The sequence below is a fragment of the Chenopodium quinoa genome, unplaced genomic scaffold (assembly GCF_001683475.1).
Source record: "Chenopodium quinoa cultivar QQ74 unplaced genomic scaffold, ASM168347v1, whole genome shotgun sequence".
Taxonomy (NCBI): domain Eukaryota; kingdom Viridiplantae; phylum Streptophyta; class Magnoliopsida; order Caryophyllales; family Amaranthaceae; genus Chenopodium; species Chenopodium quinoa.
The window spans coordinates 3,629,749-3,643,487 of NW_018745170.1; the positions used below are offsets into that span (position 1 = coordinate 3,629,749).

The window sequence follows — 13,739 nt, forward strand, 5'->3', positions numbered from 1 at the left end:
TAACTAAGATCAAGCCATCAAATTGTAAATTTCGCAAAAATTAAAACTACTTTAACAATAAATATAATATGTGCAAAATATTGTTTCAAAATAAAAGTTTAAATCTATTTAAAACAACAAACTTGGATATTTGATCCACACAACCCACTTAACCATTTGGCCCACCCGACCCTAATCCACGAACCCAGCTCGACCTACCCTCTAACCCAGCTCGACCCACCCTCCAACCCATGAACCTAGCTAGGGATGTCAACGGGGCGGGTTTTGGCATTCCCATCCCCATCCCCGCCTCACATTTTCATCCCCATCCCCACCCCATCCCCTTGACGGGTCCGAAAATTATCCCCATCCCCGCCCCGACAGGTCCAACTCCAAAACCACTCCTGCCCCATCCCCGTCCCCGCCCCATACCCACCAATTTCCTTCGCTGGAGAGCCCTCTCTAGGCCTTCTCCCAGCCTTCTCCAACAACTTGGGGTTTTTTAGAGATGGCTAGGAGAAGCCCAGGAGAGCCCTCTCCAGGCCTTCTCCCAGAAAACTTGATATTAAAATATGGCATATTAAAAACACTACATATTAAAATACTAAAAATTAATTAGTAGTACATACAGAAAAAAAAAAAAAAACAGTAACTCCAAATTGTCCAAAGTTCAAATATTAAAAATACTACAAGTCTACAAATATTCAAATACATAATAAGAAATTCATTAGGCCTTGAATTATTCGGTGCAAACTCCACTTGTTCCGGAATCGATATCCCATGTTTCAAATCCTTCCTCTAATTCTCCCACTAATTTAGCATATTCATCATCCTTAAATTCTCCACAATCTGCAAACACAATGTGACTTAATTAAAAAAAAATAATAATATTATTAATTAAATAAAATGTTATTTAGCTATTTACCTTTAAGAGCAGCCCATATCCAATTTTGAGTACACATCAAAGCTTCGACAGCTTCCGGTAAAAGCCGACTACGATAAGGATTAAGAACCCGACCACTTGTGCTAAATGCGGACTCCGATGCAACAGTAGAAATAGGAATGCTCAATATATCTCGTGCTATTTGCTGAAGAATGGGATATGTGCCTCCATTTGTCTTCCACCAGTTAAGAATATCAAAATCTTGGACTAGAGGCACATTAGCAGCATCTAAATACTTATCTAATTCAGAAATTTCATGACTTGGGTCCTTATCTTGTTGCAAAAATTCTGCAAATTCTTGCATAAAGGTCTCTTCATTGGCTTTGCTACTACTACCCAAATCAAAAGGTTGTTGGCTGCTACTACCTTGAGTTTTACCAATCTTAGACCCATATTCATCAACCAATCTTCGTGGAAGATCACTAATTCTACCAACCTCAATTTCAAAGTCATGCTCATAAAAAAAATTTGCAAAATAAAAGCGAATAAGAGCCATTTTGTATCTAGGATCTAGTATTGTTGCCATTCCCATTAAACCATTCACACTAGCCCAATACTTGTTATATTTCTGTAACATAATGTCAGCCATTTTCCTTACATAATCATGGGGAGATAAAAGCCAACATGAAATAGCAATTCTCAAAGCATAAATTTTAGGGAAAATAAAGATTGGTCGTAGGGTAATTTGTTCCTGAAAAATTAAGGGTAGTTTTACTAAACACTTCCAAATGTTCACATATTTTCTCAACTTTTTCCCAATCTTCAGGGGTCGGTGGATTCTTATATAAATTATTACGAGCACTTAAAACAACAAACACTTCTTTATAACTAATAGCAATAGAAAGCATTTCATAAGTAGAATTCCACCGGGTTTTGCAATCAAGTGCTAACTTTCTACTACACTCAGGAGCCATTTGCTTAGCCACTTGTTCAAACCTTTGTACTCTCTTATCAGAAGCAGTCCAAAACACAACACTATCCCTAATTCTTTGAACACCATTTGATACCACAACACTTAAACCATCTTGAATAATCAAATTTAATATGTGAGCACAACAACGCATATGAAAAAAATCTCCTTTCAAAATTTCCATCATTGCATCATTAGTTGAACAATTATCCACAGTTATAGAAGACAACCTAAGATCAAGATTCCATGATTGAATCCTTTCTTTCAAAGCATCAGCAAGAACCTCGGCAGTATGAGGGGCGGGGACATATAAAAACCTACCAAAACCAATTAAATTGACTTAATTATCGGTCTATTCAATAATATTGTGGATATATGGGCTCATTATTATCATCCATCATCATAACTTATAATTATTATGATTTTTTCCAGGGAACAACAATATAAAGGTATGTTATCATTTTAAATCGCACACAAAAAACTATAGCAATACAAAGGCAACCAAAAAATTAAACAAGTTATAAGTAACCAGAAAACGATACCTTATGATCCGACTTTGCAACTTCCATGTATTATCAATAAAATGTGAGGTGACCGCCATATAACCTTTTCTCTGGTTGTCAGCAGTCCACATGTCAGTAGTTAAGGCAATCTTACCCTTTGCTTTCCTCAACAAGGTTGCAACATTCTCCTTCTCAAGCTCATATCTTTTCATAATATCTTTTCTAGTTGTGTTGCGAGACGGCACTTTAAATCCAGGTTGGAGTGTCTTGCTATATTTTCTAAAACCCATATGCTCAACCATGCTAATTGGATACTCATGCAAAATAATCATCTCCGCCAAGTCTCTTCTTCCATCTTCTTGGTGGAATTCGTAAGGAGCCAATGTCATCGTGTCATTCTTATCATTCAAGTTTTTTTTTGTATCAAGCATTCTTGTTTGTCGAAGATCTTGACATGCTCTCTTTGGACATATTTTTAAATGATGTTTCAAATGAGTAGTTCCTGCTTTCGACCCACCAGCAAATAGCTTGGAGCAATGGTTGCACTCAGCTTTTACCACATCACCAACTCTCTTTCTCTTAAAGTCAGACCACACTGCTGAAGTATGCCTACTAGTTATTGGTAGGACATAGGGATCGGAATCAGTCTCCACGGGACTTTCATCATCATCTAATGCAATTGGAGTATTACTAGCTGAAGTGCGAACACTAGCATTATTCTCATTCTTTGATGCCATTCTTCCCTATAAATTTAAATGAAGGCAATTAATGCACTAGACATGAACAAATCAGTGAACATAGAAAACCAAATATATGAAAGTGATATTAATCCAAAAACACAAGTAGCTAGAAGAAATTAAAATCACATCAATGCATTTGTCATTTCACTTTAAAGTGTAAAGCTAAAATGAATTTGTCATTTCACTAAGAGTATATTTTCTTAGTTAGATTTTTTTAATAGAATTTCTTAGTCAAACAATAAGGTTAATCACAAGTTACTATTTAGCTAATAGATGGAATATAATTTAGATTATGAGAAGGTAAAAAATGAAAGTTGAAATTTGAGATAAAAAAATAAAATAAAATAAAACTTTGGATTATTTAGCAATGCATTACAACTGAAAGAAAAGAGTCTTATTTAAGTAAGAAAGAAAGAAGGACAAATCATGAACAAGCTCAAATTTCAAGTAATAAAATAATTACACTACCTACTTATAATTTGATTACACCCCATATATCTAGTTAGGGATATGATATCCTTTGATTATTTGTTATTGAGTTTCATCCTACTGCACAACATTTGCCAAAATCAAGTTACAATCAAATATCACAAACGATGAAACGAACCATAGATGTCATCCTTTCTAATTCCTTAATTGACAATATTAATAACAAGCATTTTGTTATAAATATAAAGCAGACCTATATGATCAAAGATTTAGAAAAAAAGGGAATTAAAATTATGTTCACATACTAGTCTGAAAATTCATTGAAAGGCTTCAAAGAATCAAAACCCACCCCATAAAAACCCACGAAACCAAAAAAATGACAGAAAAATAAACGGAATTCAGATGAGCAACATATGGGTTACAAATCTACAAAAAAGGGAAAAATACCAGAAAATTCAAAGATTGAGAGTGCGAAAACGTTTACCTGATGAAATCCAGCAAATTGAAGAATTGCAGATCGAAGCGTTGAAAGGAGAGATTTGATCGGAGCGGCGAGATTCAGAGATGGTAGATTTAGAGCTTGAGGGGAGAGAGGTAAGAGACTGAGAGGAGAGACTGAGAGAGTAGGCTAGGGTTTTAGTTTTGAGAATGAGTGTGGGTTACTGGGTTCTAGAGACTTCATTAGGTTTAGTAATTATTATTATTTTTTTGTTGTATGCTATGGGCGGGTATAACGCAGGTATGGGTCGGATATGGGGTGGGTATAACGCGGGTATGGGTCGGGTATGGTGGGGCGGGGCGGGTACGGGGTGGGTCAGGCGGGGCGGGTATGGGGCGGGTCTGGGCGGGGCGGGTATTACATAAAAACCACCATTGCCCCATCACCCATGGCGGGTATGGATTTTAGACCCATCCCTGCCCCGCGACCCGCCAAAGTTAGACCCATCCGCGCTCCATCGGGGCGGGGATGGGGCGGGTCTCCTACTAGACCCGCCCCATTGACATCCCTAAACCTAGCTTGACCCACCCTCCAACCTAGCTCGATGCACCCTCTAACCCACCTAACCCACAAATCCAGCTCGACCCGTCTGACCCACGAGCCCAGCTTGACCCACCCACAACCCGTCTATCCCACGAACCCAACCCATGACCCGGCCCACCCTACCCCTACATGGGTCGTGCGTGTGTCATGAAACCTTAACCCGCGACCCACCTAACCCTAACCCAGCTCGCATGACCCGCACGGTGGCCACCTCTAGCCATAGAGTACTTGTAATACCATGGTAATTTTCTTCTTTCAAAATACTCTTTTTACTCTAAATAAAACTCATTTTAAGAAATAACCAAAATATTACCGCCATTATGATAACGGCTAAGGCTATTTTCAAAGTTACACAGTAGAAGTCTAAAATAAAAATCAACTTTTCAAAATAAATAACTTGATGAGTTCACAACCTCAAAACATGAGTCAAATCTAAAACATTCACAAGTTGGAACCAATATAAACATGACCCATCCAAAACCCACTTAAAATAAAACATAACAATGTTAGTCCATAAATAATAATCAATAACTCAAAATATAAAACAAAGAAAGCATAATAGATAACTCTCTGCACTCATTCCCTTCATGCTCTTACGCTTCAAGTACCTGTCACTTTCTCTTTATTTAAACCCTCTACTCACCATATAAATGGGTCATAGTAGGGCCAATCTAAAGGAAAGTCAAACACAAAAGTACGAATCAACAAAAGCTGAGTACATGTGCACCACACTAACATGATTATCCAAGCAATAATAAATAAAACATGCTCGCCATACAATTCACAAGTCAACTTACGTGGTCTTTGACTCATAACTAACAACATTAATTATTAATAAATAGCTTTGGATTACGCATCGAACGAATTTCCTTCTTAAAATAGCCCATTAAAATATTGAGTTTCCAATTAGGGAGCTACCCCAGTTGGCACCTACTATGTCACTCTTGTGACGGAATTCCAGCGCATTAATAATAAAATAAAGTATAGCGTCCTGTACCCCTGTAGAAGTTATGATCAAATATAAAGTCACATAACTCCCCCCATATGTTCATACTTAAGGTGTATGCGTTCCAAGAGTTTTGGTGTGTATCCTCTTACACTTCACGTGATTTACCAATTTAACTTGTGATGACTTCAACCAATCAATCAAGAATAAACACGACAATAAACAACACACACTTCCATTTAATTCTTGAATTAAGTGAGCACATATAATTTATTTTAGGAAAAATTAACATAAATAATCCAAACTTTTCGAGGTCTTCCAATAATAAGTCGAACTTTGATTTATTCAATAAAACACCCAACTGTACTACTACCATTCTATTATTAGGTAAATGAAAATTTTAACCGGATGATGGAGGTTAACTTGCTTATGTGGCATGGGCAGTTGATGAGTTGGAGGTTTTTGTTTGTTTGTTTTTTTTTTTAGTTGAACCTCTTCTATTTGTATTCTTTCTTATTTATTCTTTTAACTGTCCATTTCTTTCTTTTGTTCTTCCATTTCCTTACCTTCTTCTACATTATTAACCTCAACTTTCAAGGTCAATTTTTTTATTTTTATTTTTATTTTTTAAAAAAAGAACATGGCTGGACGTGGAACAACCTCAAATGGGTCTGGCTCACTCGCAAATTCGTCAAAGGCTAATTACTCACAACTGAAATGTAGGTGTGAGAATGATACGGTGGTCAGGACGGTGAAGTCAGGCCCAAATTCACTAATTATGTGTAATGTAGTATTGTGTACTTGCTTTATTTATTGAGGAATTCCCTTAGTTTCATAATTAAAATGGAGCAAGGAATTGTAGTATGTTGATGTGAATTTTGGGTGTTTGTGTGCTTCTAAATGTACGTGAGCCAATATACGACAATATTATACTTCTGACTAATAAGTACGAGGACACAACATTTTATGAACCAACATACGACAATAGCATAAACAAACATAACTTTTCCTATCATGTATTACAAAGAACCATGCCTGGCATAGATGGCATAAATTAGCCACATTAGACAAGTTTACAATAGCTTAAGTGACACTACAAAAAGTTCAATATTTCATTAAAAAAAAATTTACACGAGTTCAAAATAAGTTTGTAGGGGTTATCATTACATTATAGTCATTAAGTTTATAAAAACATAGTTGGGACATTAAACATTTCCTAAGATTCGTGATCGGATGAGGCTTGGCTTGATTGTGGCCCAAATTTTGACATATCGACCACACTACTTCTTCCTCTTCCTGTGGTAACAGGCCCCTAAAACACAACTAGAATACACAAACAACATAGCATCATAACACAACAGACAATACATCATACATTATCAGAATACACCACCAGACAAAGTTGTAAAAATTAAAGGTAAAATGCAATACTTTTTTCTTACCCCTTACTTCTCCTATAATCGCATTTCCACCATCATTAGCAACTTGTTTGCCCCTTCCTCTTCCCCTACCTTTTCCACGAGTCTGACATCCACCCTACCCTTGACTAGTAAATATGAGCCTTCCACTCTTTCCAATTTGACTTGGCTGAGCTGTGAGTGCATGGTGTTGTGTTAAAGTTGAGGTAGAAGCAACAGTAGTGTGTTTAGCAGCTTGTTCAGCAGTAGTAGTGGCTTGGCGTTGCTTTGTTTGGGCATCCTCTCTTGTTATGCCTTTTGACTCCGCACACACTACATGTCATCTCCGATCCTACCCTATTCAGCACACCTGGATTTTTTAGATCCTCTTATGGGTCCCTTATGTTGTTTTTCCTAGGCAATCTAGGGCCAATTTTAATGGGGGGGTGGGTCAATATTCCAATTAACCTTAGGACAATATCTTTCACCTTCACATGGTGGAATCGAACCACCATATGCTATCATGTATACCTCCTTGGTATATGCCTGACTAACAAAACACTCAGCAGCCAAACCCTTAAAAAAGATACAATGCAATTGCATGGCAACATGGAATGCCCGTCATGTCCCACTTCCTACAAGTGCTTGTCCTTGATGGAAGATCCACATTAAGTTGGTCCAAAATAGTAAATGACATTAAATAAATGATCAGCGGAGGGCATAACACTACAGTTGGCTGCCTTTTTCTTCTCCTTATCGAGCTTTTGTTGTATTCTAGGGCATAGTAAAGACTGACACTTTTCCATTTCTTGTCTTTTGGATACTAATCTTTGCATCAATTCGACTCTAATATAACATGTATATGACATGTTTAGTCCTAGCTTGAATAATATACCCATTAAAAGTCTCAGCCATATTATTTGTAATGGCATCGGTCCTAATTTTTGGATCAAAGTATGCCCTACAAAATAACCTAGGGTTATACCCTTCAAAAGCTTCTACAGCAGCCTCATTGTTTTCTCTAAGTTCAACCAATGCATCATTAAAATCAGCTAAACTAAATGCTTTAGCTATTTTCTAAAAAGCCAATGCAATTTCATTTCATCCCCTTTAAAATTTTTGTGCCAATGAGAATAAATATGTCTAACATAATGTATGTGCTCTACTTTTGGCAACATATTAAACATAGCATTGAGGATGCCCTTGACATAATTGAAATAAACACAAAAGTTAGAACGCACACAATAAACTAGATCACAACATATGATAGTATTATGAGAATTAAACAAGCAATCACATATGATATAATAACTTAGTTAAACAAGTCAAAACATATATAACAACTTATTACATTTAATTTACTTCATACCTGATGCTCGTCTGATATGATGGCAAGACCTGTTCCATCACCCAAGGACAAATATGTCTTCAGTTTGATAAAAAAAAACCACTCCCAAGAAAGATTGTTTTCCCCTTCCACAATAGCCCATGCAATTGGGTACATTTGTTCGTTTCCATCTCTACCAACAACACTAACTATTTGACCACCCAAAAAAGTCTTCAAGAAAGCACCATCAACACAAATAACCCGTCTACAACCTTCCCTCTACCCCTTGTTTAGACCTTCAAAACAGCAAAAAAAAACCTTTAAAAAGTAGGCACTAATCTTTGGTTAACTCCCACAGTCACCAACTCAATAACAATGCCAGGGCTACTTGCTTTCAGTGCTTCCATGTAGCTTCCAACCTTGTTATAATGGTCTTTCATTGAACCGTGGAACATTCTATGTGCGTGGTACTTAACCTTATAAGCAAAACGCTTCTTAACCAACATGAAAAAGGCCTTTCTTATTGTGTCAACAATATCAACAGTAAGGCCAGTGAGGTTTTGCTTTGAAAACGTCCAGAAACTCTTTTGCAACCACCTTGTCTTAAGTTACCTGTTCCTTTTCATGTCTCTATGACATGTATGGTTGTCCTTAATCTTCCTCACAATGTAGGTACCCATCCTAGAATGCCAACTAGCATATAAGTAAAATGGACACCCCTTCAAACACCTAACACCCAATTAGGACTGGAAAAAGCTGACACGACCCGAAAACCGACCCGAACCCAATCCGAAAATAATGGGTTTGGGTTGAGATTTTTGACCCAAAAACTTAAATGGGTCGACACGAACCCGACCTGATAATTAAATAGGTTAGGTTAAGGTTGAAATTTTCAACCCGAAAATGACCCATCTAACCCGAAAATATTTCGGGTCAAATCAAGTCGGGTTAACCTGAAACCGACATGAAAACCCGAACGTAATATACTTATATTATTAAAAAAAAACAAACCTAAAAAAAGGAAATCTAAGCCCAAGCCCAAAGAAAGCTAAGCCACCATACAAAAAGAAAAACCCTAAAATCCTCACATTCTCTTTCTCAAATCTCAAGAGCCAGCTTTCTCTTTCTCTCTCATAATCTCCTCAGCCATTTCCCTTTCAGTCCTCCACGAGATGCATTCCTCTAATCCTCTCCTTCATCAATCAAGGTATTTTGCTTCATGTTGTTGATTTTTTGTTTTGTTTATATAAATTATATGGTCAAGTTCATATAATTTTTTATTTAATTTCTTTTATACAATCTTGCATGTCAGTTGTTGTTGTTGTCTTATTCATATAATTTGGATTTATATTGTTAGGTTAGATGTTTTTAAAATCGTTTAATTAGAACCTGAGAATGTTATTATTCAGTTTGTGAGCTTTTTTTTTTTTTGTTAGATTGAGCATTTTTTTTGGCTTGTTTTATATTGTTTTTACCCCTTTTTGGGTTTTCTTTGCTAATCAAAGCCTAATTTTGATGTTGTTTGTTGTTCTAATTGTTATTCAAATCATAATTTATACGGTATTGTATTTTTTTGCTTTAATTGTTGTCTGTTATATATTTGTATTATAGGGATTGAGTCCTTTTCTTTTATTGATGTTTGCTTTCATTTTTTTTTTTGCAGATTTGGATTCTTACACGCCACATACATCGCCCCAACTTCAACTTTTTTGAATTTGGATTTGTAGCTTTGTACATTGTTTGAGAACTACTTTATATAAATACTGTATAAATAATTAAAAACATTGGTAGCTTTTGAATTCCGGTTTGTAATTTATTTAGTATGCTATATTTTGGCATGTAATCTTTAATTAGATTTGCTAGATAATGTAATTTAAAAATCAAGTCAAATCAGGTTATATCCGGGTTGACCCAAACCCGGTTAATATAAGGTCATTTTCGGGGTCAAAATAACCTAATTTAAACCCAGACAAAAAAATCAAGTTAAATCAGGTTACTTTCGTGTTGACTCGAACCCAAAAATATCAGGTTCAGGTTGGGATTCTCAACCCGAAAATTTAAATGGATCAAGTTTGGGTTAGGGGGGTAGTTGACTCGAAATCAGCTGACCCGAACACGAACCCAACCCGACCTGATCCATTTTCCAGCCTTACACCTAATTGTAGCCCTCTTTTTTAGTTGCTCACAACAAAACTGATATTTCTCCCATGACTCACAGCATACCTAGACACAACAACCCTAAAATCCTCCCTAGTTGCAAACCTATGCCCTTCCTTCCACACAAAGTTCTTGAATTCTGCATTCGGGTTCACTAACATCCCCCTCTTTGTGGTAGCCTTTGCCTCATCCTCATCACCGCTGTCCGGGGTTGTGTGAATATCATCATCACTACTCCCATATTCACTATAATATCTAGAACCAGATCTAGGACCCCCCCTGCTTTTACGTTGCCTACAACATTATCATCACCAACCAACCTCTTCTTAGCATCATCCTTCTTAAGATTTTTGAGTAAATGATCCAAGTGGGAATTGCAAGGTCTAACTCTCTGCCTAGCAATTACCAATTCCTCATCATCATTATCTGAATTATTGTTTACAAGGTTGTTAGCAGCTTCTAATTCCTCATCAACCTCCTCCTCTAGCTCATACTTATCGCAATCAACATCCTTAAAAAAATCATCCTCATTATCAATCAATAAATCATCCCCACTAGGGTCATAAGCCTCATCATCAATTTCACTAATATCACTGAACAATAGGTTATATGGTATGGGGCTATCAGGCCTATGGTCAGTCCAATCATAATCAGCCAAAGGAGTATTTGTGTTGCTGCTGATTTGTGTGATTCGATCTGGGAAGTTAGGGTTTTTTTTGGTGAGGTTGGTCTTTAGTTTCTGTATGGGATAAGGATGCTGGGTATAATAATGATGTTAGTGAGGTGGAAGAATCTTTGAGTGAGGACAAGAAAATTTGTTGTGTTTCCAAAGCTTCTATTGACTGTAACCTAAGCTAGGGCTTGATCTAGTGGGAGTCCAGATCTTTTTGTGTGGTCCCCTTCTTGGTTTTATTTTTTCTGCTTTTAAGTGGGTGGGAGTTGAATTAAGTGGGTAAAAATGTATTTGTGGTGATAGTTGCTCAGGCCCTTTCTCAGAGTGCAACACATACAAATCTATGGTCCTATGCTTCAGAATTAACTCCCCCATCTCCAATACCTCTTGATCTCCATGAATCTACCTTAGACCACTTGTAAAATTCATCTCTAGAACTAGATAAAACAAACCATTGAATTTCTTCTCATAAAGCCCTTTCCCACACTTCTTGCCCATAACTACAAGGTCAAAGCTAGCATAGCTCATCAGGGTCAACTTGAAAGGTCTTCCCTTCACCACCCACGTAGACTAACTCACCATTATTATCAACCTCAAAACACACTCCATTCCAAAACCTTAAAGTGACATTACCACATACATCAATTGGCATGTCTACCTGTGAAATCAATCTAGTGAATATACCCACACCAAACACCAACAAATGTCTCCAAATCACATCAAGCAACTGAATTTACCATATTTTACACCTACATTATAACCAATTATTCAATTATGACTATGAGAGATGATGAGAAAACTAGATAATTAAGAAGATTAAGGGGAATTGGGAAAATCACATCAATATTTACATTATCCACACAAAACACGAATTTTCACACCTTAGTTTTACCCAAAAAAATGAAACAACATAAAATCCCCAATTTTCCCGCATCATTAAAACCCTAGTTTTACCAAATTTACACCTACTATACCCAATAATTTATGATAACTATTATTAACAATATGAAACAATCCTTAACAACAACACAACAATATACCATAATTTAATCACGATTTTGCAAAATTGAAGGATTATGGTTCGTGTTGCTAACCTGAATTTGGCCTACAATCAAGAAAATATAGAGGTCGCCTCACTCAATCCTTCGTTGCGGTGATGTTGCCGTCCAAAATGAGTGTAATTCAACTAAAATTGGGTTAAATTTCTTTAGTTGATATACAAAATTGAGTTAGTGAAATGTCAGACATTTGTTTGCTTTGCCTTCTTGTTTTCTTTCAACTTCTTCAATTCGTCCTTTTTTTTTAATCAACTTTTTTTTTCTTTTCTTTTTTCTTTCTTAAAAAAGAGAGTCCATTCCCCATTTCATAAATGGCCACGGTGTCAGTGTTGGGTGCAGTTCCTCGGATGGTTGATGAGTCATTGGTGCATGTTTCTGACATGCTAGGCACTTCTTGGTGAATTTTGTTGCGTCCTTTCTCATGTTGGGCAGTAATACCCCATTCTAAGGGCTATGTTGGCTAAGTTTCTTCCTCCTGAATGATTTCCGCATTCCCACTATGTAAAGATTGTAGGACATGTTACACTTTTTGTTTCTCTAAGAACCTTAAGTATAGACCAACTGTTGTTTTTTGAAGAGTACGTTGTTGATAAGGAAGTACCTGGACGCTTTCATGGTGAATACATGTGCAGCTACTTTTCCTTTTGGTGTTACTTTGTTAATGAGAAAATCATTAAAGGATTTTATCCAACTGTCTTCTTCATCAGTAGGGTTTGCTTGGACTTCGTAGATGTTCATGGTTGATTCCTTCTCTATGGCTGGAGACATGATATGTACAATGGTATTGCTCCGAACTCATCAGGATTGATGTTGGATCCGAGGTTAGCTAGCGCGTCTGCCTCAGTGTTCAAGTTCCTGGGTACTTGTGCGATTTTGAATTCTTCGAATTCCTTTGTGAGGTTCCTTACTACCTCCAGATATGCAACCATCTTGGCATCTTTTGCTGCATATTCACCGTTAATTTGGTTTAAAATAAGTAAAGTATCAGAGATTACCTCTAGGTGCTTTATTTTCATGTCCTTGGCAATGGTTAACCCTGTGATTAATGCCTCGTACTCTGCCTCATTATTGGTAGCTTTGAAATTGCACCTTACAGCTTGGGCAATCTTGTCTCCTTGGGGGGATGTTATCACTATTCCCAAGCCTACACCTCATATGTTTGTTGCACCATCTGTATGGAGCTTCCATTTTTGTGCACCTTTGGGCTCTTGGAGGGACAATACTTCTTTCTGTGCTTCTTGTTCAAGAGTTGGACTGAAATCTACCACGAAGTCTACCAAGGCTTGTGACTTAATTGTAGTTCTAGGTTTGTATTGAATATCATACTTATTGAGATGGATCATCCACTTTTCTATCCTTCCTGACATTTCTGGTTTTCTCATGATAGCCTTAATAGGGTAATTAGTACGCACACATATAACACGACTTTCAAAGTAAGGGCGTAACTTAGTTGAAGCAGTGACTAAGGCTAAAATGATCTTTTCTAAGGAAGTGTACCTGGTTTCCGCACTGAGTAAGGTTTTACTTACATAATAGATTGGAAACTGCTCCTTGTCTTCTTCTCTGGTGAGGACTACACTGATTGTCCCTTCTAATACTACTAGGTACAGCTGGAGTGGCTCTCCTTCCTTTGGC

General features: G+C 36.9%; 1 protein-coding gene across 1 annotated transcript; it reads right to left on the reverse strand.

Annotated features, from left to right (window-relative positions):
• Positions 1 to 1,575: 1,575 nt before the first annotated feature.
• LOC110710428 (zinc finger BED domain-containing protein RICESLEEPER 2-like) lies at positions 1,576 to 3,072 on the reverse strand. The gene is made up of 2 exons (XM_021888721.1): positions 2,375 to 3,072; positions 1,576 to 2,149 (listed from the first exon to the last, which is right to left on the reverse strand). The coding sequence occupies exons 1-2, from the start codon at positions 3,070 to 3,072 to the stop codon at positions 1,576 to 1,578; spliced, it is 1,272 nt and encodes a 423-aa protein (XP_021744413.1).
• Positions 3,073 to 13,739: the final 10,667 nt, after the last annotated feature.

Bases quoted from the DNA above. Each gene is read 5' to 3' on its own strand.
- LOC110710428 (XM_021888721.1), bottom strand. From the start codon at position 3,072: ATGGCATCAAAGAATGAGAATAATGCTAGTGTTCGCACTTCAGCTAGT. The intron at 2,150-2,374 runs GTATCGTTTTCT...TGGTTTTGGTAG, and splicing joins TTGCAAAGTCGGATCATAAG to GTTTTTATATGTCCCCGCCC.